The sequence below is a fragment of the Cynocephalus volans genome, chromosome 10, assembly GCF_027409185.1.
Source record: "Cynocephalus volans isolate mCynVol1 chromosome 10, mCynVol1.pri, whole genome shotgun sequence".
Lineage (NCBI taxonomy): Eukaryota > Metazoa > Chordata > Mammalia > Dermoptera > Cynocephalidae > Cynocephalus > Cynocephalus volans.
Window position 1 is genome coordinate 34780819 of NC_084469.1, and position 25591 is coordinate 34806409.

The following is a 25591-nucleotide window of genomic DNA, read 5'->3' on the forward strand; positions in this document are numbered from 1 at the left end:
TGACGTGTTGCCTGTCATCTGTGGGTGGCGGGCTTCGGCAGTTGCTCTGGGCGGGACCAAGTCCCGGGGGCGGAGCGGGTGGGCTGGCGTCTGCCCCCCAACAACAGGTGCACATTCCTGGGAGCCTCGTCACTTCCCCTGCACTGGCGGTCCCGGCGGCTCTCCGAACGAACTCACTGAGCGACGCGGCCAGACCATGACCCTGGGGTCTCTGCTGCTGCTGCTGGGGGTGCTGGGGGTGCCACTTGCCCCAGGTAAGTCTGGGTCCAAGAGGCGGTGACAGGGGCAGCTGTCGTGGCCGGGCACCAGGCTTTCACCTAGCGCTCTCCTCCCCCAGGCGCCCGCGGCTCGGAGGCGGAGGGCCGACTCCGCGAGAAACTTTTCTCGGACTATGATAGTTCGGTGCGGCCGGCGCGGGAGCTGGGAGACCGCGTCGGGGTCAGCATTGGTCTCAGCTTGGCACAACTCATCAGCCTGGTGAGGCGGTTGAAGTCAGGCCGCAGACCGGCTGGGGGTCGTGGTTTTAGGCCTGGCAGGACCGACGAACAGGCTAAGGACGGGGCCTGGGGCGAGGCCAGGCTGAGAGATAGGCGAGGCTTTAGAGAAGATTGGGTCAAAATCGGACCAATGGACAAGCTGTGGGCGTGGCTGCTGGGCAGGCCCCTGGCAGAGCCGGGTGGGATGAAGAACGCGCCCACAGGCGGGTCTGGGTTCTTTCTTTCTTTCTTTGGCTGCTGGCCTGTACCGGGATCCGAACCCTCGACCTTGTTGGTGTAACACCTCACTCTAACCAGCTGAGCTAACCGACCAGCCCTTGCGGGCGGATCTTGAAGTGGAGCTGGGGCCGGTGGACTGGTGGGAGGTGACGGGGGTGCGGAGCGGAGCGTGGTGCTCAACAGTCAGTCAACGGCGGCGGGCGGAGATTCACGGCTGGGTGGGTCATAGACTGGGCGGGCCCGGGACAGCCGGGCGGAGGGCCGGGCAGGGGCGGGGCTGTAGACGAACAGGTGGGAGTGCAGACCCCAGGAGGGAGTGTTTCTGAGATGGAGGCGGGGCTTAAACTAATGAAGTTCCTAGGGGGTGGGGCTTGAGCCCAACAGAGTGGGACTCAGAGAAGGCGCGGAGTTTCCAGGGAAAGGTTGACCCTCCGAGCCCCCCCATTTCTCTCCATCCCACTTCACTTCTACCCTTTAAACTTTTCCCTTCTAGAACGAGAAAGATGAAGAGATGAGCACAAAGGTGTACTTAGACCTGGTATGGAGACCCCGTAGGGTGGGAAAGGGTGTCCTGCTGCCTTTTCAATTTCCCCTAATGTCCGGCTCAGTAAGAATATTTTTTTGCATCACGACCTCAAAAACACATAACTGAAACAAAAGCTTCAGGAAACAATACCCGTCTTTACTACAGAAGTTGCACACCACGAATTTTTCATTCTAATTTTTTAACACTGAATTTGAGGCCACTGATTTGATTCCCCACCCACTAAAGGGTCACGTACTGCAGTTTGAAAACCACTGTTTTAGAGGCTAGTGCAACCTCCTCATTTTTACAGACTAAAAAATTGGGACCCGGTGCGGGGGAATGGAAATTAGCTGATGCAGATCCCAGCGAGTGAAGGCGGAGCTGGAGCCAAAACTTGACCCTATAAGCCCATGCCTGCGCTGCTCCCCTCCCTTACTCTCCCTTCCTGGGCTTCTTTCGGACATCCCCAGTCCCTTCTGGCCTCCAGCCCCGCACAGCTCCTCGGTCTCTGCTTCCCTAGGTGTGGACCGACTACAGGCTGAGCTGGGACCCTACCCAGCACGATGGCATCGATTTGCTGCGCATCACGGCTGCATCCGTGTGGCTACCTGATGTGGTTCTGCTGAACAAGTAGAATTTTCCCAAAGCCTGGGAGGTGGGGCTGGGCCTGCGGAGGGCGGAGCCTGGTCGCAGACGAGAGGATCCCTTTCCTACAGCAATGACGGGAATTTTGACGTCGCTCTGGATATTAACGTCGTGGTGTCCTCCGACGGCTCCGTACGCTGGCAGCCCCCGGGCATCTATCGAAGCAGCTGCAGCATCCAGGTTTCCGGGCTCCGTCTGGGAAGCTCAAAGGGCTCTCAGAAACCCTCCCTCTCCTCGGACACCCTGACTCCCCAGCGACTCCCATCCCTCTCCCATTATCCTCCGTGGTCATCCTCTCTCCTTTGCTCTCCTGATTTTTCTTTGAGTGTTATCTTTTCTGTACACTTTAACTTCCAGTCTTCCTCAGTGACCCCCTCCTCCATTTCCCCAATGGCCTCCCTTAATAACCCTCTAATTTCTCTGTGACCCCACTTCCCTAGTGATCCCCATCTCCCTGTCCTCCCCCGCCATACCCCGTGACCTCCCCAATGACCTCCCAAAGCCTTGACTACAGGCTGACCAGTTCTCTGGCAGCTCTTTTGACTCCACCTCCATTCAGGTCACCTACTTCCCCTTCGACTGGCAGAACTGCACCATGGTGTTCAGTTCCTACAGCTATGACAGCTCGGAGGTCAGCCTGCAGACGGGCCTGGGTCCTGATGGGCAGGAGCAGCAGGAAATCCACATTCATGAAGGAACCTTCATTGGTGAGTGGGCATGGCTCCCACATCCGTGGTCTGTATGACTTCCAGTTTTTAACAGGCTGATAAATATACTGTGTCAGCAATGCCCAGTACAACCCTGTGGGATCAGCAACATGGGTATGACTATCTACATTTTACAAATATAGAAACTGAAATTTGTCTAAGTTTATTAGAGATGGGCTGCCCAGCCAAGTGTCCACAGCTAGTCCCCTATCACCTCAGCCCCCTCAGGTCCTAGAATGTGGCAGAGCAAGCTATACCTGGCACTGACCAGGACAGCTCCCACATCTATGTCCCCTTCTTCTGCTCTGTCTCCCACCCCACCCCCACAGAAAATGGCCAATGGGAGATTATCCACAAGCCCTCTCGGCTAATCCAGCCTCCAGGGGATCCTAGGGGAGGGAGGGAAGGACAGCATCAGCAAGTCACCTTCTACCTCATCATCCGCCGGAAGCCTCTCTTCTACCTGGTCAATGTCATTGCCCCGTGCATCCTCATCACTCTCCTGGCCATCTTTGTCTTCTACCTACCCCCTGATGCAGGTAAGTGGGGAAGGGGCCCCAGCCATTATTATTAGCTCAGCTTCCTCTTTATCCTTATTCCAGGCAGGGTTTTCCAGCCAACCCAAACAATCATGGATTGGGCTTCAACAACCACACCCAGGTTTTCCCTCCCACCAAGTGGACCCACCCTCTGGCTCTGCCGCCTCCCCTCTGCAGCAGGCTTCCTTCCACCCAGTGACATCTGAACTCTTTCCCTTTAGAGTCCTAGCCTGTCATCCATGGAACTTCCACTCCTCTGATCAATAAACTTCCAGGCTTAGACAACTCTCCCCTTCCTTTTCCCCACTCCCAGCATTCCTACGCACACTCACTTTTCAGACACCCATTAGTCCCTTAACTTCCTATCTCCCAGGAGAATAACAGCCAAGTTTCTGTAGGAGGCAGCATAATGTAGTAACGGGGTAACCTTGAGCAAATTCCTTAATCTCTATGTGTCTCAGTTTCCTGACCTGCAAGTGGGGACAATCATTGTCCCTACTGCATAGGATTATTTTGAGAATTGGCTGAGTTAATAGAGCTATGCCTGGTACTCAGTATGTTCTATGTGTGTTTTTGTTGTTGTTGTTCTTGTGGGGTTTTGTTTGTTTTGTTTTGTTTTACTATTTTTGAGCACTTGCTATAAGGTAATACAATTAACATGTTACCTGTATTAATTCAACTCTAATCGTTACAACAACCCTCTGAAGTGAGTACTGAATTGTCATTCCCATTTACAGAGGAGGATAAAGAGGCTGAGATGAGAGTTTAAATAATTTGCCTGACATTACACACTTAGAGAGGGGCAATGTCGCTATTCCAACCCTGGTCAGTGTCAGTCTGATTCAGAGACCTGTAATCCTTGACTCTGGTATTCAGAACATGCTTTCCTCCTCTCTGGTATCAAGTCCTCTGTCTAGAGTAGGAGAGTGATACAGCTGTAGAACATACTTCCAAATATAACCCCTTCTTCCTCCCAAAGCATGACAAATCTTGGAACCCAATATTACAGGACTAAAGTAGAGCAGACCATAAAAGTTATTCATTTCAATATCTTTCATGAAGTTTGCAAGGCCTGTTGTATGCCACAGGAATAATCAGCCACCTGGCATATTTTTGTATACTTTGTTTCATTTTTAGATCCTCCAAATTGCTATATAGCTCCTGAAAAAGCTACAGGGGTTGGTCCATTCATTCATGCAACAATATTTGTTGAGTATAACGTGCTAGGCACTTGGAATACATCAGTGAATAAAAGAGAAAAAAATCCCTGCCCCCAGGGAATTTACATTCTACTGGGGGAGTCAGTCAAATAAGTCTATTATATAGTATATTAGAACAAGACAAGACTTAAAGGGGAAAATGAAGTAGGAAAGTGGGTTGGAGAGGATAAGAATGGGGGTAAGTGTTGCAATTTAAAAATAGGATGCCAGTGAATTCCTCATCAGAAAGGGAATATTAGGGTTGGCTGGTTAGTTCAGTTGGTTAGAATACAGTGTTATAACACTGACGTCAAGGGTTCGGATCCCCATACTGGCCAACCACCAAAAAAGAAAAGAAAAAAAAAAAAAGAAAAACCCAACAAAACAAAACAAAACAAAAAAGGGGAGGGGGGGAATATTTTAGCAAAGATTTGAAGGAGGCAAGAGAATGACCCTGGCAGGTATCTGGAGGAAGAATGAGCCAGGCAGAGGAAACAGTGAATGCAAAGCCCTGGGTGGAAGGGTACCTTATATATTCAAGAAACAGGGAGGACGCCAATATAACTGAATGAAGTAAGCAAGGGGAAAACAGTAGGAGATGAAGTCAAGGAGCTAATGGGAAAGGCTTGTAAACCATAATAAAGATTTTGCTTTTATGCTGAAGGAGATGGGGAACCAGTGGAAGGTTTTGGAAAGAGGAGTGATATGATCTGATTTATACTTCAACAAGATCAGTCTGGCTGCTCTGTTGAGAACAGTCAGCAGGGGGCAAATGATGAAGCAAAGTTAGGCCTTTATAATAACTCAGACCTGAGGTAATGGTGGTTTGGACCAGGGTAGTAGTAGTAGATGTGATAAGTCATCAGTTTCAGAATGTATTTTGAAGGTACAGCCAAGAGGATTTGCTATGAATTGGACATGGGGAAAAGAAAGAGAAAGAGAGAGGAGAGTTGAGAATGACTCAAAGGAGTTTGGCCTGAGCCACAGGAAAAATGGAGTTGTCACTTTTGAGATGGGGGAGACTATGGGAGGAAATTTGGTGGTGAGAGAATTAGGTTTTGGACATGTTAAGCTTGAGATGTCCATTGGACATTCAAGTGGACAGGTTAAGTACGTGGGTCGATATGAGCCTGGACTTCAGGGGAGAACTCCAGGCTGGAGGTACAAATGTAGGAGTGATTTGCATGCAGATGGCCCTTCCAAAAGCCTGTCCTTGAGTGGGCTGGAAACATGGTCACTGATTATGCCATGAAGATTTCCTTCTGGCAAAGACTAATCCTTCTGCCTTCCCCTCTGCCCTCCAAGGAGAGAAGATGGGGCTCTCAATCTTTGCCCTGCTCACCCTTACTGTGTTCCTGCTGCTACTGGCAGACAAAGTGCCTGAGACCTCCCTGTCGGTACCCATCATTATCAAGTACCTCATGTTTACCATGGTTCTCGTCACCTTCTCGGTCATCCTTAGCGTCGTGGTCCTCAATCTGCACCACCGCTCACCCCACACCCACCAAATGCCCCTTTGGGTCCGTCAGGTAAGAGAGGTCTCTTCCTCCAACCTGTGTTAACTCCCAATCCTAGAATTTGGTTTTTTGTCCATGTATCTCCCCTCCCTACCACCAACTCCAACTTCCTTTTAACAGACCTTAAGAAGAACTATAACTGCCTGGTGGAGTGCTGAAGTGCCAACACCTGCTGGTTGTTGAAATCTTGCACAATTAATTTTACCCTCCCATTATTATCATTTCATAGATCCTATGCTCTCTTCATCAATACTGTCCATCTTGGGTCCCAGGGAAACATTCTAAGGGTCAGGTACTATCAGGGTGGAAACCTTCAGAAACTCTTCAGTTAGGATGCTTCCCACCCCATTAAAGAGCCCTCAAGGCTGTGTGGTTGCATTTCCTCATCTGTGCAGCTCTGTGGACCATGTGCACGAATGCAGGGCAAATGGGCATGTGGAATAAGGATAGTTGGCTGCTTCCCTTCTGGTCTGAAAGCATGAGAGTCCCCTCCAATATGACTCTTCTACTCTGCAGATCTTCATCCACAAGCTACCTTTGTACCTGGGTCTGAAGAGGCCCAAACCTGAGAGAGACCAGATGCCAGAGCCCCCTCACTCTTCTTCGCCAGGAAGTGGCTGGGGTCGGGGAACAGATGAATATTTCATCCGGAAGCCGTCGAGTGATTTTCTCTTCCCCAAACCTAACAGGTAGGACCTACACCCATCACTCACGTAGAAGGGAGAAGGAGAACTACAGTTCCCAGAAGACTGTGCGGAAGCAGATGGCCCGTGGGCATGAGAGATGCTATGGTTGAGGGTCATGGGAGTTGTAGTATCCTTCTGCAGCTTACATTGCGGAAAGGAGGGAACTAAAGTCTAGAAAGGTGGAAGAAGTTGCGGAAGGCTGGAGAAGTTGTCGCCGGCGAAGAGAGCCTGCAGGGCCCTCTCAGGGTTTGTGAACCGGCTGATTGTCGGAGGCAGTTGGAGCCGGGCCTAGGTCACTGGCGCCGGCTGTGTGTCTTTGCTCCCGGAGCTTGGCCGGTCACGCCTCTTCTAGGTTCCAGCCTGATCTGTGTGCCCCGGACCTGCGGCGGTTCATCGATGGTCCAAACCGGGCTGTGGGCCTGCCTCCCGAGCTCCGGGAGGTCGTTTCCTCCATCCGCTACATAGCTCGACAGCTGCAGCAACAGGAGGACCACGATGCCGTAAGTCCGATGAGGGTGGGGCGGGGCAGGGCTTCGGTGACCTTGGCTCCGCCCGCGGCCTCAGGCTCCTCCCCTAACACTTGCTGTCGTCTCTGACTGGGAGTTTGCCTCATCGGGTCCTGTCCTCTGCTCTCTGACTGGCTCTTTCCTCCCTCCGTCACCCGCAGTCTCTCGGGTTGCCAGGCCCACTCTTGCCTCAGACCCTCGGTAGGACCACCCCGGCGCGGGCTAGGGAGTCGTGGGGCGGTCTTCCCCGGGGGTCTGGGCCCAGAGCTCAGGAAGTGTCCTCTGCCTACCCCCAGCTGAAGGAGGACTGGCAGTTTGTGGCCATGGTAGTAGACCGCCTTTTCCTGTGGACCTTCATCATCTGCACGACTGTCGGGACTCTTGTCATCTTCCTGGACGCCACGTACCACTTGCCCCCTCCCGACCCCTTTCCTTGAAGACTGGAGGACAGAGCCCATGTCCTCGGCCAGCTGAAGGAAGAGTTCGGCGGTACTCTCAAGCCCACCTGAGATGCACCATCAGCTTCTTTACTTCTTGGGTTTTGAAGAAGCGCCTTTGAATAACAACACCTAGGTCCCCAATTAAATAGAACGAAAACCAAGAACTAGATTGTAAGCCTTAGGAGGGCAGGAAATGTGTATTGTTCACTGTAATATCCCGCAGCACCTTGCAGAGGTCCTGACCTATAGTAAGTGCTTGACTCTTGTTGAATAGAGAGAAAATTTCAGAAAGGAAATACACCAATTAATAATGCTATGTTTGCATGTTATACTAATGGTCATTTTTTCTGTTTTTACCTCTCTGCAATTTATATTTTGCAATGAGTACTATCTTTAGGATGAAAAAAAAAAGGTTATTTCTGAAAAGATCTGTGTATAATGAGAAAAAGAAAAAAACATTTTAAAGACTTCCATTCAAGTTTCAGCTTTGGTGCTCAAACCTTGGACAAGCTACTAACCTGCTCTGTACCTCAATTTCCACATCTGTGAAATGAACCTTATAATAGTATATGCCCCAAAGGGTTGTTTGAGGATCATTTCAGAAGATGGGAACAAAAGCACAGTATAGATCAGAGGTCACAAATTGGTATGTTTTGTTTGGCCCATGCTGTTGGCCTGCCGTTTTAAATTTAAATGTTTAAATTAGTTCACTACTTTTTTTTTTTATGCTTTCTGCTTTTAAAATTCTGATATTTCTGAGGGCCAGCCTGTGGCTCACTTGGGAGAGTGTGGTGCTGACAACACCACGGCCATGGGTTTGGATCCCTATATAGGGATGGCTGGTCAGCTCACTTCAGAGAGCGTGGTGCTGACAACAGCAAGACAAGGGTTAAGATCCCCTTATCAGTCATCTATAAAAAAAAAAATATTTTTTTTCGGATATTTCTGGGGGGCTGTCTGGCTAGCTCAGTTGGTTAGCATGCAGTGTTGTAACACCAAGGTCCAGGGTTCAGATCCCTGTATTGGCCAGCTGCCAAAAAAAAAAGGATATTTCACAGAGAAATTTGGATTTCTGGCTTTTCTTTCTTCTTTTTTTTAATTCCTATATACGCCATCCCTATACAGGGATCTGAACCCATGGCCTTGGTGTTATCAGCACGACACTCTCCCAAGTGAGCCACGGGCCAGCCCTGATTTCTGGCTTTTCTTGAAAAAAAAAAAAGTTTTAAAAGCTTTAGTAACACCAGGCCTGATTCCCCTGTTGGCAGCAACTTGTTAGAGCTGATTAGCGGCTGCCCACTCTAGTCAAGGTATTTGTGCCAGAATTCCCCAGAGCCCCCATCCATCTGACCAGCTTCACTCATTTTACCTACCCATCCCTCTATCACATTACAAGAGATACAGAGGAGGGGAGTTGAAGCTAATGGGGAGGCTAGGAGTGGAAAAAGAAAGGTCATGTCTCTTATGGCCATCACTCATCTCATGCCTCAGTTTCCTCTCAATTTGGAGAAAGAGTTGGACCCGGTTTAAGGTAAGGCCATTCTGGGACATGGAGATCTTTGGCCCAGCACTTGTGCACAACAGGCTATGTGAAACGGACTGAGTTAATGTTTCTGCCTGGAGGTCAGACCAAAGTCAGCTTTCACCTAGTGGCTACAGCAATTACAGTGAAGTACTTAGCGTCAACAAGCTCTCATTCCTACTCAGTTGCTGCAAGTTGTTGTCCTAAGAGTGCGAATAGGGCTACAACTTCCAGAGATCCCTGTGGGACAAGGTTAGCATGTCCCTTTCCCCCACACCCACCAGCCACGCAAATAATTGCACCTGGCATCCCACTGTGGAGCACAGTTGTCTTGTTGGTTTATTGGCCTAGAGAGTTGGACACACACACAAATGCGGAGATAAATATCGGCCAGTATCTTTAAATCTGGGTCCTCACTACGTGTAGAGCTAGTCTGTAGAATTCTAAATCCTGCGTGCTGTGGCACAGAACCAGTGGCCCTCCCACTCTGCCATCACCCTTCCTCCCAGGGAACACGGGAAAAGGGCACAAACTGACAAGACTTGACCATTTTCAAAAGACGAAATTGCAAAATCCCAAATTTCCAGCATCTGAAACTCACAGTATTCAAAATCCCCAGCTCAAATACATATATTTTAATCTCCATTTTGCCACAATCTCATTTGTTGCCCAGAGCCACCAAATTCTGGAAGCTATTTTCCTTAATCATATTTTCAAAAAAATAAATGCCTACAATTTCAACTCTCCCAAAATGTCCATGATTTTGGAATTTTGACCTATTCTGAAAATCAAATTCCCAGGTCCATCGCAGCCCCTTCCATTCTCCTCAGAGGAATACAGGTTAAGGATATAGGGGACTGTCACCACACCTGTCCCCTGCCTCCAGGCCTTCCTCAGTCTCTCTTGTGGTTCCGCTGTATACATAGATATATATAATTTGTGTGTAGATATATATATGTATTCTTTATTATGTATTTTTTCGCAGTTTTTCTAAAGTGCCAGAAACAAGATTTGTGGGAATTTTTAGTGATTTTTTTTTTTGTTTTTTCCCTGTTTGAAACTTTTTCCCCCTTTAAAAATTGGAACTTGGTACATTCAGTAGGAAATTCTTCACTCGGGTTGTGGCCAAGACCAAGAAAAGTGCAAAGAGACAGAGGAGGAATGAAGGAGTGACTCCTCCGTGGTTAACATTCGGGGAGCCTGTCGAAAACCTCCCACTTCCTATACGTTGAGGGTAACGTGGGGGAAGAGGATGCTCCTGGCCCTCCCCCAAACTCACCTCCCTCCAAAAGCCGTGATCTTGCCCTCTCTGCCATTGCCGAGAGGGCAGCCATCTTGGCCCCAAAAAACAGTAGCTGGGGAAAAGGCTGCCATTTTGATGACAGCAACATTTCCCCTTTTAAAACTTCACTCCTCTAATTCCCGTTCGTCAGATTTGCTCCCCCAAACTGGCTCTCCCCTTGTGAGCTGGTTTTTTTTTTTTTTTTCCCTTGAGGAGGAGGTGGGTGGGATGGGAAATGTTCATCCAATCACAGAGCAGGGAGGCCCAGTTTTAAAAGAGAATTAGGAGCAAACATTTCTTCATCTCCCCCACTGGAAGGAAACATAGGGACCCCTGACCAGGGTTAACTAGTGCAAATTAGGGATTAGGGACTATTTAAGGTCCCTGCACCCCATCCTAGGCTGGGATCTTTGGGTGTGGGGAACTGAGTCAAAGATGGGGTGTAAGGTGCTATTTTGGAGGGAAAGTTGGTGGGGATACCCCAAAGCCCACCAGGAAAGTAAGATGGTTCCCCCAAAACCATCTGGAGTGATCAGTGAGGGAAGCGACACTGGGGAAGATGGGGGTAAAGGTAAGGATGGAAGGTCATGTGCAAATCTTGGGCTTATCCACCCATCCAAACCACATCATTTTTCTGGCTATTTGGTCTAGTTTGGGAGAAACCATCAGGCAAAAAACAGGGAGAAAGTAGGTTCCCTTTTCCATCCTTGGAGCTCTTCCCACCTTGCCCCCAAATCTGGTTTAGTCCAGAAGAGGCCATGTGTAGAGGCAGGAAGAGGTGTGATCTAATCACCTCTTTTGCCTTGGAAGAATCTAGGGCTCACTGGATTTGGGGGGTCAAGATAGGACCAAGATTTCCCTGCCCTGGGCTGGGAAAATGCTCAGCCATGGAACGGAGGGGTAGCCCTCCCCGCAGCGCCTCCCTGACCTGGATTGGGAGAGGCCACCTCCAAAGTCTAGGAGTATGGGGAGGAATATGGAAGATCCAAAGGCATGGAAGCCAAGGAAGGCATGGCATCTTAACATGAAGGAAACAGGGACATAGAAACCCACCCTTGGGAAGAACGGAATCCAAAGCCATGCTCCCAGGTCGGTGGGGTCAGGGATCACAATGGTCTGGTCCAGGCCCTGGGCCACAAAGAATGGAATGTGCTAGGAAGCATCTGGGGAAGGGCTTAGAGAAAGTTTCAGAACGAGGTGGGATTATTAGGTGAGAGAGATGGTTTCCCCCTAGGTTTATGAATCAGGGGAGCAGGTTAGACATTCAGAGCTGGTGGGGGCCATGAGTAGAGATTCAGATAAGTATATTGCTCAGTTGCCCCAAGGGCTGGAGACGGGATGGGAGTTGGCCCTGCCCCTCATGGAGGCCATTCCCCAGAGGAAGATTGAGAGGGGAACCACCAAAGATCCCTTCCCAGGAGATGGGAAAACTACAATCTCACACAAAGCAGCCTGACCCCTGAGCTCCAGGGCCCCCCCAAGTCCCTGCACAAGAGTGTGGAGGGGCTCCCAAGGGGCAGGGAGGCCAGGGAGCTGGTAGTGGTAGGGGTTCAGGGAGGGTAGCATCTGGTGAAAGGGGCATCTGGCCTCAGAGCTCACCCCACATCTCCCTTCTGGGTTCTCTCAACCCCTGCCCTTTCCCCTTCTCCCTTAGGGGGAACTGGTGGAGGAAGAGTTGGGGGGGGTGGAGTCGGGGGGGTAGGGGGTGCTGCTTGAGGATTCACTGTGTAGCCAAAGACCCCTGGTAGGAAGGGAAGGGCCCCCCCACCCTTCTCATCAGGTAGGACCATGTTGAGTGCAACTGGGAGAGCGGCCAAGTTGCTGAAGTTGTAAGGATAGGCGGCAAGGAGCTGGGGGCCGTAGACAAGCGGGTAGGGCTCAGGGTAAAAGGTGACTTTGGCAGCCCCCATCCCCTCCATCCGGTCCCCCTCCCCAGCACCCACTGGCCCCTCACCCCCAGGTTTTCCCCTGCTACCACCAGGTTCCCGGCTGCCCCCAATCAGGGCTAGTGGGAACTCCTGCATAGGCGGGTACGCGTAGCTGCACCCCCCTGCCACCGCCTGGGGCTCCTCACCCCCTGAGATGACAGGGTCCTGGAGTGAGGCGGTCTCAGAAGCTTCCTCAGCAGCAGCACTCCCGCCGCCTGCCTCCCCACTGGATGAGGAGACTTGCATCTCTTGGGGGGCCTCTTCTTTGACCTCCCCGGGCCTGGTGCCAGTGCTGCCTTTGGAATAGGCAATGACAGGTGTGGGGGTGCCCCCAGGCCGCTCAGCAGTGTGCCTCTGCCCATGGCGGCTCAGGGCAGCTGCTGTCTTGCACACCTTGGCGCAGTTGGGGCAGGTGAAGCGGGTGGAAGGCCTCCTTCCAGCCCGGGAGCTGTGGGAGCCCCCACTGTGGGCCTCCTGGTGCTTGTGCAGCTTCCTCAGGGTGGCAAAGGTCTGGGCACAGTCCCCGCAGCGGTGCCTCCGCTCACCGCGGGCACGCCCTGCTGGGCCCTCGGCCGCTGGGGTCTCCTCCCAGCTCCTCCGTTCCAGCTTCTGCCTCCAGCGTGGTGGCCGGCGACCCCGAGGCATCCCACTGCTCCCACTGCTAGCACCACCAGCAGCTCCAGACTTGCGTTTAGGCTTGTATGAGTAGTACGGCCTCCAGAGCTGGTCCTCCCCACCAGCCTTTGATTCCTCCTCGTCCTCCTCTTCCTCTTCCTCGTCTTCCTCCTCTTCATCCTCCTCCTCACTCTCCTCCACCTCCTCTCCGCTCAACTCCCCAGGATGCAGGTCAGTTTCTGAGATGCGGCGCTTGACAATGGCCTCCTCCCCGATTCGCACAGTGATCTGACACAGTGGAGGTGGAGCCTGTAGCTGAGAGGGGCCCCGGCCAGGCCCTGCGGGGGTACCCCCACTGCCACCAATCCCACCCACTGGCTTGGCGGTGTAAGTCAGAGTCCTCCCGGCCCGTGGATTTCGGCCCTTGGCCTCCTCCATGGCCGTGGCCGGCCCTGCGGCCGTGGCTGGGCTGACAGCTGTGGCTGGGCTGGTGGGTGTGGCTACAGGCTCAGGGGGAGGAGGTGGGTACTCTCGTTTCTTGGGGGGCCTTGGGGGAGCAGTGTAAGTGATGACCGAGGCAGCCTGGGACCCTCCTGTGTTGGCCGCCCCACTCCCTGCTCCACCACTGCTACTGCCCCCATGGACAATGACAGAGGGAGCTGGGTGAGCAAAAGTGATGACAGAGGGTGGGGGTCCAGGCTCTGGGGCAGGTGGGGGTCCAGGTGGTGGGCTGGCTGGCATTGCCGCAGGGGCCGGTGTGTTGAGGTTTGGAGAAAGGGGGGCTTCGGGGGCTCCCTGGCTGTAGGTCTTGTAGGGCCGCTTGGCTGCCCGCATGGGGAGCAGGCGGTACAGCTTAAGGGTGTTGAGCTTGGGCTTGTAGCCTCCGTTGGGTGTCTTCTCACTGGCTAGTAGGCCCGGGCTAATGCCATGGAAGGCTCGCTGGTGGGTCTTCAGGTTATAGTAAGTGACAAAGGTCTCCCAGCAGAAGATGCACTGATACCTGGGCGAGGACAGCAGGGAATAGGACAGAAACAGCCACTTGAGTTAGGGGCCCCAAAGCCAGGGCCTCAGCTTCTCATGACCTCCAGTGCCTTCCACTCAAACCTGTAACTCCCACAGCCACTTGCTCAGCCTCCCTTCCTACTGCTTGTCTCACCCTGCCAGCTTCAGGAGGGGCACCAGTCCAGCTCAGCACCCCCCACTGGCTGTGAGACTGTAGGCCTCAGCTGTTCCAGCTGTGTGCTGGGAATAATCACACATCCTACCTAACCCACAAAGCCTTCCCTGGGAGCACAAATGACAGAATGGGGAAATGACTTACGAACAGGGACACACTATGGAAATACAAGGCACTGTTCTGAATATTATAACTATCCGTGAACATGCCTGCATTTCCACAGTCCTCTCCTGGGAGGGCAACTTTCTTTCCTTCTAGGCTGTCCCCACAGCACCAAGCCAGGAGATGGCATGTAGAGGTGCTAAGAAACATCAGCTGAACTGGGGCTGGAGGGAGACAGACGGGTGAGTGGTGGTAGCAGGGGCCAGGGTGTGAGCGGGCCAGTCTCAGGATGACTTCCCAGGCCCCGCACTCTGCCCATTCCCTCCCTTGTCCCTGGGGTCTCTGAGTACTGCCCGCTGCCCACCCCACCCCAGCCACAGGCCACTCACCTGCGCTCCCCGGTGTGCCACACCTCATGCTTGGTGCGGTACTCAGCCAGGGCGAACACCTTCTCGCAGTAGCGGCAGGGGTACTTCCTCCGCCACGAGTGTACATTGCTGTGCCGCTTCAGGCTGGACAGCGTCACGTAGGAGCGCTCGCAGGCCGCGCACACATACAGAACGTGGCCGCCCACCACCTTCACCACGTGCTCAGGGCCACCTCGGAAGCCCACTGGTGGGGGCACGGCTGAGGCGTCCACTCCCGCAGGACCACCAGGGCCAGAGCCCCCAGCTCCCAGCCCTGCAGACCCCCGAGTACTGCCCCCTCGTTGGCACTGGGCCTCATGGGTCTGCAGCCGCTTGGGATGGATGAAGCTTTTTCCACATCGGGGGCAGGGGAGGGGCCGCCGGGGCACAGGGGGCTGCGAATCAGGGGCTGGGGCATTGGCCCTGTCACCCTCCCACTCCCCAGCTGGCCTAGGCCCAGGCCCAAAGCTGTCCTCTTCAGGCTGTGAGGTGGCCATGGGGACTGGGGCAGGAGGTACCCAGGCATCGCCTCCCTCCCCCAGGCCTTGCAGGCGGGAGATGCCCAGACGCCGCCCCAGAGCTCCAATCTCTGCCACAGCTGCCCCGTCCCCTCCGCCGCCAGGTAGTGCAAGCCGGGCACTATAGATGAAGTTGAGGACATCAGAGAAGGCAGCTGCTGGGACCCCTGGCAGCTCCAGGACCCGGGGCGGGGATGAAGCAGAGGGAGAGGCTGGAGGGGGAGAGGAGGAGGAAGAGGAAGAAGAGGATGAGGAAGAGGAGGAGGAGGAGGATGAAGAGGAGGAGGAGGAGGAGGAGGAAGAGGAGGAAGAGGCAGCTGTGGTGGCAGCAGGGTTGGGAGTCGAGCCCCCAGTAACTGGTGGGAGGGGCAGTGGGGCTGAAGCAAGCAGGGCCTCTCTGAAGAAGGGACTAGAAGCAGCCAGGACACTGCGGTGAGCAGGGAACTTGGTGTCTCCGGCTATGAGGGTGACGTCACAGAAGAGTCCACGAAGCCGCTGCTCATTGAGCTGGCGCAGGACGGCAGGGGCATGGGATGGGTCTGTCACCTCTGCAGGGGGGGGCATGGCGCCAGCCTAGACAGTTGGAGAAGAGGCCAGGGAGAGTCTCAGAGTCTGGGCAGAGGGCAGGGGTGTCTAAGATCAGGGAAGTGAGCTGGGAGGGGAGCAGAGGCTGCTGGTCAGAAACTAGTAGAAAGCTGAATAACTTCGGGTCACAGAAGTCAGGGGTTAACCCTTAGCTACCCATGTCTGGCCAATGTCTAAGAGAAGTATGTCTAACATCTGGGACTGAAAAGGCCAGGGATACCTCAGGTCCTGCTGAAGGCCAAGGGGTCATGACCTCCAAAGTCACAGACTAGAGAGGTAAGCGATGGAATCTCTCTCATTGGAAGGAGGAGGAAGCCCCCACGACGACTGATAACCATTTCGCAGACCTCCCCAGCCTAGACAAAATGGCCACCCTTGCTGGCCTGCTGCCTGAGGTCTAATTTCTCCTAGCTGCAGTCCTCTGGGCCCCCTCTCACCTGAGAGCACAGTCAACATGGAGTACAGCACGGGGTGGCTCAGTAAGTCCCTTCTGCCGGGCTTTGTGCTTCTGTGGAGAAACAGAAACCACGTCAGGTGAACCTAGAAGAAGAGGCAGGAGTTGGTCCTCGGGAAGGGAACTGGGAAGGAAAGGACCCAAGGAAATGGGGAGTGGCATAGCTGTCAGTTGAGGTCTGACAGGACACCTGGGCTGTTTTGCAGATCCTGACGCCTCCCAGGAGCCTCTGTCAGGTTGTTTAGCTACGTCCAATCAGACCCAGGAGGTCACACGGATTATTGCCAAGTCTGGTTCTGGTGGCCCAGCGAAGTACAGCAACAAGGTAATTTGCATATTCCCAGTCCACCTCCAAACAATACAGCAGCACAGTTCAATCCCATAAGTTCAGGGAAGCCTGTCAGATCACTCTCAAGTCCCTTTGGCCCAATCCTCAGAGCTAAAAGGAAATCAAAGATTTGCATGTTGTCTTTTATCACAATGGTCTCATCTGCATATCAAACTAGATTGGCATGAGCTTTTTTTATTGGACCAAGCTGCTAGATATTTAAATTAGCAGAGGACCTCTCACACTCCCCCAGCCCATAAATCTTAGAGGGAGTTTCTGGCCCAGGTGCCAGGTGACCACTGAAGACCACTGATGCATATCCAAGTACCAGCTCACTCCAGTGTCTGGAGGGAACCAGATGGGCCACCATGCTGGGCATGAGAAGGCTTAGGTCCCACTCCTTACTCTGAGACCTGATAGCCTAGTGATTTGGGCTTAAAAAATGGGGGAGAATGCAACCCCTACCTCATCTCTTGCTGGGAGGCTCATCCAAAAGGCATAGCAAGCAACCCAAATGCAAGCTACGGCAGTCACCAGCTTAGAAAGCACCTCACAGCGGCTTTTCCCCATGGGCACCGCCAGAGCCTTGGGTTGCCACTTTTCAGTTGAAGATCTGAGCTCCAGAGCCATATAGTAACTTATCCAAAGTTATGCAGAGCTGGTTATAACAGGTGGGGCCTGTTTGCAAATCCAGGCCTGCTAACATGAGGGTGGAGCTCTTGGGCCCCTCTCATCCACCCTCCAGAAAGCCTGGGAGGTCTCGCCTCTTTTGCAGGGCATCTTTCTGAATGCCTTGGGTCATGAATGTCCTCAGAGGTATCCTGCATCAGGAGTTCCTCAGACAATTTCTGCCCCTCAAAAATTATTTTTTTCCCCTATATTACTCATACTATCTGGACTAAAAGGCCTCCCCCATTTCGTGTTTCCCAGAAGATTATTCTGACACCTCTCCTGGTCAGAAATGAGGTAAATAGGGGTGATATTCAAAAACTTTATCAACCCCGATTATCAACCCTGACTGCGAGGTACAGACCCGGTACTGGGTCAAGTGTTACCCCACTAGTTGCTGGATTGCAGATAGATCGGGAATCTTGGGGAAGGGGCACTTCCCTGTGCATGAGCTGGTGATCAGGCCTCCCACTCCCTTCCTTGATAGCCCCCAGCCCACTGGGACTCCAAGAATCAGTGCTTTATATTATCTCATTTGCTTTTCATTACTACCCTGAGAGGTAGCAGTTAGCTTCCCCACTGTAAAATGCCAGACTAAGGCTCAGAGATACTAGGTAGCTCGCCCAAGGACATATGACAAGTTAGTAGCAGGGCTGGGATCTGATCCCAGAAAGTTTGGCTCCATAGCCTGTGTTCCTGATGACTCCACCACACCCTGATGAAGGACACGTTTGCAGCCCCCACCAGGGCATCGCTGGTCCACCTGGCGCCTTTGTGTGGTTGTTGTATATTAAATGAGTTAATAACTGGCAGTACCTAGATCTTGGAACTTGGCCCCAGAAAATGGTGGGGGGAAGTGGTGAAGAAAAAGAGACAGGAATCGGGCTTCATGGTAGGTTTGGTGGCTCTGTGGTTTTAACTTTTTTATTTGTTTGTTCTTACCATTTCTCTGCTCTTGACTGCCTGTGTGACCTCAGAGGTGCCACTGAGGTGGAGATCTGAGCACGGTCACCAGATACATTCTATCTTTTGCTGTTCCCTCCTCCTGGAATGTTCTTTCCCCCAGATATCTTCGTGCCTCACGGCCCCACCTCAAGCCTTGACTTAAAAGTCACTTCCCTGGAGGCCTTCCTTGGCCACCCCACACCTCCCAAAACTTCTATCCCCCTAGTTTATTTTTCTCTTTGGCACTTAGTAAAACATATTGCTCATTTATCTCTAGAATGTAAGCTTGGAGGGGGAGGGTAGGGATTTTTGTCTGCTTGGTTCATTGCAGTATCTCCAGATCTTAGAACAGTGCCTAGTACAAAACAGGAGGTTAAAATTTTTTTTTGTTGTTGTTAAATGGATGAACCTGCCCTCAAAGTCTGCCTGGAGTTCGTCCACCCTCAGGAAGGAAGCCATGCTCAGTGCCAGACTGAGTTGGCCAGGAGCTGGGGATGATGAATATAACTTGACCACTTCTGGGGCATTCAGAATTTGCCTGATATGCTTCCATGCATTGCCTCATTTAATGATGTCCTCAAAACAGCCACCCACAGCAGGTATCAGATACTCCAAAAAGTCTGTGGAAAAATGGAATTAAAAGATAATACAAGGGCTGGCTGGTTAACTCACTTGGTTAGAGCACGGTGCTGATAACACCAAGTTCAAGGGTTCAAATCCCCGTTCCAGCCAGCCATCAAAAAATATACACATATAGGTCTGGCTGGTTAGCTCAGCTGGTTAGAGTGCAGTGTTATTACTGCAAGGGCAAGGGTTCAGATCCCCATACCGGCCAACTGCCAAAAAAAAAAAAATGGACTAAAAAAACCCCCAAATCTCTCCATGAACTTTTTGCATACTTAGATTATCCCAATTTTACAGACAAGGAAACTGAGGCTCGGAGAGGGATGTACCTTGCTCAAGTCACACAGCTTGTAAGTAGCAGAGTGAAGATTTGAATATAGGCCCAGCCGACCCCAGATGCTAAATCTTTCCCTCTGCCATACTGCTGGATCTTGCCCTGAAGGGGCCTATGGCCAGCCAGCTGGTTACATAAATCACCACACAAGGTCTCACGTGCTAAGTGCTAAATGTGTCATGTCTGACTCCACCCTTTCCCTCGCTCCCACATCCAGCAGTCACCAAGTCTGGCCGAAACTGCAGCAGAGCTTGGGAATGGCTCTAGAAGCTTTCCCTTCAACCCACCTCTGGCCCGCAAACTGCGCAGGTCCTCATTAACACTCACATGGTCCAAGGCCATGGCCTCCTAGCTATCCCCCTCCCTCAAGGCCTACCTTCTGCCCAGCCTTAACTCTCCCACTGACAGTTAATGTCCCTAACCTTACGAAGCTCAGTTACTATCATTCCTGGGCTCAAAAACTTTCACTGGTCCCACTGCCTTCAGAATAAAGTTCAAATTCCTCCACCAGCACTCAAGGGTTCTACAATCTTCCTTCGTAATCTCGCCTTATGTTATTCTTTCTTCAAACACCCAGTGCGTTCGCCAACCTGCACATGTCCCACACCTTCATGCCTTTGTCAATGCTGAGTTTCCTGTCAGAAATGCCCTTTCCCCAAGCTCTTCTCAAAATCCCTCCAAAAATGTTAAGATCTAACTCAAATGCCACCTCCTTCTTGGCCCTCCCTGACTCACAGAACAAGGACAATCTGTCCTTCCTCTGACTCATCAACATTTTGTGCCCCTCAGGCCAGCACCCACATTATACAGCAGCAGAGATTTAGGTTCTCATGCCTGAGGCCGGGACTCCCTGAGCACTGCCGCAGCATTCAGGCCTTCTGAAATGGACTGATGCAGGTGCTAAGTGCCCCAGAACTGGGGGAGAAGTGTGTATGAGTGCGTGGAGCGCAAAGAGAGATCCACTGAATGCTCCAGAAGGGCAGCAGAGTACAGCAGTTAAAAGCATAGATCTGGAACCTGACTGCCTGGGTTCAAATACAGCTTTATCTCTTACTAATTAAAAGTGACTTTGGGCAAATTACTTAACTTCTTTGGGCTTCAGTTGCCTTGCCTGAAAAAGAAAGGTAATTAGAGCACCTACTTCTGGTGTGGGTGATTATATGTAAAAGTACTGAGAGCAGTGCCTGGTACACAGTCAGTGCTAAATAAGTGTTTACTGCTATTGCTCTCAGCAAAGCCCCAAGCAGGGGATTCTCAGTGCTCGCAGAGGGCTGCTAGGCTGGCACAGGCACAGCCCCCAAACCGTAGCTACTTTCCAGGTCCGTTTCCCTTGTGCTGATGGAAGACAGGTAGGGCAAGTAATGAGCCTCAATTTACAGACGAAGAACTGAGGTTCACTCAGGGAAGGTGCCAGTGAGGAAGTGGTAGAACGGCCAGAACTCCTCAGTTCTAGTCCAGGGCTCCTTCTCCTTCACCAGGCCGCAGTCATGCACCTGTTGTGCAGGCCTCACACAGCAGCCAGCCCCCTCCCCGCCCCCCAAGCCAGAGGGCCTGGCCATAGTGCCCGCTCATCCTCCTTGTATATACATCCTCACAGCCAGGCCAGCGCAGTACACAGTGGTGTGCATGATCGGAGTGTGCACACACACACACACACACCTCTACAGAAGGGCCCAGGCCCCAAAGGTGAGGAAAACCTGTTCTGAGGAATCTGCCTACTGAGCAAATTCCGTTCAAGGCCCTTCCACAGTCACAGGAGTGGGGCCCAGTGTGCGTCAGAGATACCCGCAAGGGGGGCAGAGAAAAACAGGGCGAAGCTGGGGGAGGAGACTGAAAACTTCACGTTTCTTTTTTCCATTTTAGTGACAAGAGTCACACCCGACCTTTACATAAACATGGCCAAGGAGCCACTCTGTCTAAGCTCACTTCCCTTGCAGCCGCCCAGCCTCTCCTCCCGGTGACCCTGACACGCCAGGCGGGCCGGTTGAGGGGCAAGCACACTGATCCTGCAAGAGACTAGGCAGGCCACCCTGACACCACCCGTGCCTCCCGCCTGCTGCCCCTGCTCTGCCCCATATTTATCTCCCCGCTTTCCTCATAGCACATCCCCACAGCAGCCCCACACTGCCACTTAAGCACACAGAAGACAGGCACGCACACGCAGCCTGCGGCTGGGCTCTTGGGTCTGAGGCCCACACTGCCCTTGACACGCCACCTCCCTCCCCACGAGTGTTTTCTGACCAGCTCATCTCCCAGCCCAACAGCCCAGACAGGCTCCCACAAACAACGTCACAAAAGAATCCCGTGGAGAATGTTGCAAACACACAACCTTCCCCTTGCTTGGCTGCCCACGATCCCATAAACACAACTGGCACATCCCACCCAGAGCCCCTCACCCCAGTGCCAGCTGACCCACAGGCACTGAGACACACCCTGGGGATTCTCACTCCCCTCGTGATCGGTGGGATCTGAGTTCTAGATGTGCAACCCCCACGCAACTCGCTCATCAGACACCCAAGCCCATCCATCGGCCTGTCCTCACCTCGACTGGACCACACCTCAGCAGGGACCCAGATGTGACACCTTGTGACTCAAAGGTTCAAAACCACCCCCTCCAAATGAGCAAATACACCCTGCATTCTGGTGCCCTCCGCAACACTCACACCACACCAGCTATGCAAAAAGCAACAGTTCATACACAGTTCATATGTGCAGCACTAGACATACGTGCAAGAAAACACATGCTGGTAGAAAACATACACACAACCCCACATGGAACTAACTCCAAACTCAGCATATTGTGCCCTGCTTAGAATGCCCATCTGTCACCCAAAGCCACAGGGCCACATCTTGTAATTCTGCCCCACAACATCGGACACCCTTCCTGGCTTTCTACCTCCATAGCCCAGGGAGGGCCCCACCCGGACCCCTGACTGCCAGACTAGCAAACGGTGGTGCCCAGGAGAGGTTTACCTTGTCCCACGACACAGCACGAGACACAAAATCGCCAAGACCCACAGTCACAACCCTGCCCCGACGGGGCGGCGGTTCCGGGGCCCCCTGTCGCCCTGCGCACCCTGCACACCCCAACTCTGGGGCGCTCGGCGGCCCACCCCTCCCCCTCTCTGCCTGGCTCCTACGCCATCGCCCTCCCAGCAGCTTGCAGAGCTTGCCCGGGCTCACACCCGCCCCACCCCACCCCCAACCTGCCCCACGGGGGGAGGGGGACATTAGGCTGCAGAATTAACCCTTCAAGGGGGTGTGAGCGGGGCCCCTTCCACGCCCCCAGGTATCACGTCTCTCGGCCGCCGCTCGCTCGGACGCCATGCCGGGGCCCCCTTAGTCGCCCCCCAGCTCCGTGCGCGCCCGGAGGCGGGGCCAGGCTCAGCCCCAGACCCCTGAGCCCCCAGGTCAACCCCAGAGGGGAGCTGTCGGGGCGCAGGGCGCGGCCCGGGCCCCCGCGGCGCCGGGCAGCGGGAAGGGGGCCCGGCAGTTGGCTCCGGTCCGCCCTGGCCCTGCCCGGTTCGCCCCGGGGCCCACCTGACTGCGATGGCGCCGCGTCCGCCAGGCCCGGCTCATCACCGTGGCCGCCCCCGGCCGCTCCGGTTTCGCCCGCCTCCAGCTCCGGCTCCGGCTCCGGCCCCGGCCCCCCCAGCGCCCGGCCCCGGCCCGGCCCCGCCGCCGCCGCCGCTGACATCATCGGCTCCCCCCGCCCCGGTCCTACCCCCACCCCCACCCCCGGAAACAGTCCCCCCCCCAGCGCCGCTGCTGCCGCCGCCGAGAGGAGGCCGGCGCAGCGCAGGCGACACCGACACAAGGCTCGGAGCGTCCGACGGCCTTCGCCAGGGCCGATGCCGCGCAGGGAAATTCGGCCACGCAGGACCACCAGGCGGGTGGACACCAGCTGGGCGCGGGCTGGGGTGCAGCACCTCTGCAGGGGCGCACGACCACCCACTCCCTGGGGAGGGACTCCCCCCGCCCTTCCCTCTGCACGCCCTTCACAGCGGTGCGCACACACCACACGCTCTCCCGGCGCAGACACACAACATGGCAGACTCACAATCGGACCCGTGGGACCCACAGACCCAGGGTCAACACACTCACAGGGCAGCCCTGGACACACACACATGCACCCTCCCCAGGAATGCGCAGGGACCCCCAGCAAGCCCCGGGCAAGAAAGGCCTCAGCCCTACAGAACGGGCGTACATCCAAGACCACCAGTGCAGATGAACACGCAGCTTTGTACTCTGTCCCGGCCAGGGGAAATATCCACATCTATATACTTGTGCGTAAACGCAGAGGACTTAGAGTGAGCCTCCTTTGACAGCACCAACGCAATACCAGGTGGAAAAACACACAGAAGAAACATTCCTGAAACTCTGGAAGGACAATCCCCAGGGACTCTTCCCTGGTGTTGGAAAATTAGAAACTCGGGAGACAGAGGAGCCAGCCCTCAGAGCTCCTTCCTTTAAAATCTTTCTGAAACAAGGCAAGACACAAATAAACAAATTAATTTAAAGCCACAGAGCGAGTCATAAAGATAACAAAAGAATCAAGACAAACTTTGGAGTCATGGAGATGTAGATATGAAACAAGCTGAGTTGGAATCAATGAGAAAACAGGCCCACCACTACCCCAGGAAGGTTCCAGGGTAGAATCCCACCCCAACCTCAGGAAAGTTCCAGGGAAGAACCCCACCCCTACTCCAACCAGGTCACAATGGCTGGAGCTCTGAGGGGCCCAGGTCCCCTGAGCCAGGAGGAGAGGAGGAAGTACAAAGAAAGATGGTGAGTGTGGGGGTCGGGGGCTGGGGGGAAGGAGGGAGGGCCCAAAACAACACTCCCTCCCTGTAGCTCCTGGCTGCTCCTCTGCCCTACCTCCCCTAAAACTTCCCAGCTGTCCCAGAGACAGCCACAGATGAAATTCATAATGGTGTACCCAGATGTCCCTGGAACCCGTGACATCATGCAGACACAGCATCTGAGGATTCCTCCCCTTCCTCAAACCAACAGAGCATCCCTAAGTCCTTTTTCTCCTCCCAGGAACATCTTACCCAGAGAAATACTGTGCTCCAGGACCTCTCACTCCCTGCTTCCTGCTTTAGATTCTCAAGGCCCATATTTTACCACCTCATCCATCTTTCAGGCCCCTTTCTAGCTCCTAAAAGTTCCTCAGCAAGAAAGCCTGTCCCTCTACTGTACCACAGGGTCCCTGACCCCCACCCTGGACTTCGTCCTGCCCCAGGTAATCTGAGCTATGGCTGCCCTCAGGCCCAAGCTCCTTTCTCCCTAACAGGCTTACAGTCACCCTGACTTCAACCTGCCCGACCTTACCCAGCCATCGCCGCCCTCCACTCCACCCAGCCTCCCCTCGCACCAGCGCTGCCGGCCCTCTGATGCCACCAAGGGCCTGTTCGTGGCTCTGCTGGGTGGGGGACTGCCTGCTGGCTTTGTAGGCCTCTTCTGCCGCATGGCTTACCAGGCTTCCCACTTGCCCTCGCTGGAACTGCTCATCTATCGATGCCTCTTCCACCTCCCCATTGCCCTGCTACTTAAACTGCGTGGCGACCCACTGTTGGGACCTCCTGATGTCCGGCGCCGGGCTTTCTTCCACGCTGTGCTCAATGTCCTCAGCATCGGATGTGCCTACACTGCGGTTCAGATGGTGCCCGCTGGCAATGCTGCCACCGTTCGCAAAGGTTCTTCCACTATCAGCTCTGCTCTTCTTGCCCTCTGCCTCGAGAGCCAGGGTCTCAGCAGCTATGACTGGTGTGGCCTGTTGGGCAGCACCCTGGGACTAATCATCATTGTGGGACCTGGACTAGGGACACTGCAGGAGGGGACCACGGGCCTCTACACTGCCCTGGGCTATGTGCTGGCTTTCCTGGGAGGACTGGCACTGTCACTGGGGCTTCTGGTCTATCACTCCCTTCACTTCCCCTCTTGTCTACTGACAGTGGCCTTCCTATTTGGCTTGGTGGGGCTGTTGGTCTCTGTGCCAGGCCTCTTTGTGCTGCAGACCCCTGTGCTGCCCAAAGACCCTCTGAGTTGGATCTGTGTGGGGGCAGTCGGGATCCTTTCCTTGGTCTCCTTTGTGTGTGTGAGCTATGCGGTCACCAAGGCCCCTCCTGCTCTGGTGTGTGCTGTCCTGCACTCTGAGGTGGTGGTGGCCCTAATGCTGCAGTACTATGTGCTCTATGAGACCGTGGCACCTTCTGACATCACGGGGGCAGGGGTCATATTGGGCAGCATTGTCATCATCACAGCCCGGAACCTCAGCTGTGAGAAGGAAGGGCAGGTGGAGGAATGAGATCTAACTTGAGAGGCTGGGGGCTGGGGGATTGGGATTGAGAGCCTGGGGGGTTGGGGAGGGGGGCAGGGGTAACTAGAAAGAGAGACCAGAATACATACGTGGGAGAATGAGTGACTGGAAAAGAAGTGGTGTGGGGGAGGGATACCCCTCGAGTCAAGGGTGACTTGGGGACTTGATGGAGAGGGACTACCTGTGAAATAAAGCTCCCTACACCCTCATAACGTACGCTATCTGCTTCTGTAGAATTGCTTGCTTAACCTAAGTAACTCCATTTTGCCTCCTATCTGACCGCACACTACGCCCCGCC

The 25591-nt window shown here is 53.7% G+C and overlaps 3 protein-coding genes across 7 annotated transcripts; 2 read left to right on the forward strand and 1 right to left on the reverse strand.

Moving 5' to 3' along the window:
- The first annotated feature begins 133 nt into the window (after nucleotides 1–133).
- CHRNB1 (cholinergic receptor nicotinic beta 1 subunit) lies at nucleotides 134–9755 on the forward strand. 2 transcript variants are annotated; one of them, XM_063111019.1, is made up of 11 exons: nucleotides 134–254; nucleotides 338–477; nucleotides 1210–1254; nucleotides 1763–1872; nucleotides 1959–2067; nucleotides 2447–2594; nucleotides 2924–3133; nucleotides 5638–5861; nucleotides 6366–6538; nucleotides 6888–7035; nucleotides 7338–9755. In XM_063111019.1, exons 1-11 carry the CDS (start codon nucleotides 197–199, stop codon nucleotides 7476–7478), a joined length of 1506 nt encoding a protein of 501 aa, XP_062967089.1. In that variant the 5' UTR covers nucleotides 134–196; the 3' UTR covers nucleotides 7479–9755. The 2 variants fall into 2 exon arrangements, with proteins under 2 accessions (XP_062967089.1, XP_062967090.1); XM_063111020.1 differs by having other exon boundaries at nucleotides 338–438.
- On the reverse strand, nucleotides 9318–22618 carry ZBTB4 (zinc finger and BTB domain containing 4). Of its 4 annotated transcripts, none has more exons than XM_063111017.1 (5): nucleotides 22220–22328; nucleotides 16262–16510; nucleotides 16055–16125; nucleotides 14497–15605; nucleotides 9318–13828 (listed from the first exon to the last, which is right to left on the reverse strand). In XM_063111017.1, the coding sequence occupies exons 4-5, from the start codon at nucleotides 15594–15596 to the stop codon at nucleotides 11881–11883; spliced, it is 3048 nt and encodes a 1015-aa protein (XP_062967087.1). In that variant the 5' UTR covers nucleotides 15597–15605; nucleotides 16055–16125; nucleotides 16262–16510; nucleotides 22220–22328; the 3' UTR covers nucleotides 9318–11880. The 4 variants fall into 4 exon arrangements, with proteins under 4 accessions (XP_062967087.1, XP_062967086.1, XP_062967085.1 ...); XM_063111016.1 differs by lacking the exon at nucleotides 22220–22328 and adding an exon at nucleotides 18011–20997; XM_063111015.1 differs by lacking the exons at nucleotides 16262–16510; nucleotides 22220–22328 and adding an exon at nucleotides 22512–22618.
- SLC35G6 (solute carrier family 35 member G6) lies at nucleotides 16072–25289 on the forward strand. The gene is made up of 5 exons (XM_063109835.1): nucleotides 16072–16096; nucleotides 16278–16396; nucleotides 21962–22891; nucleotides 23628–23759; nucleotides 24268–25289. Exons 1-5 carry the CDS (start codon nucleotides 16072–16074, stop codon nucleotides 25279–25281), a joined length of 2220 nt encoding a protein of 739 aa, XP_062965905.1. The 3' UTR covers nucleotides 25282–25289.
- The last annotated feature ends 302 nt before the right edge of the window (nucleotides 25290–25591 follow it).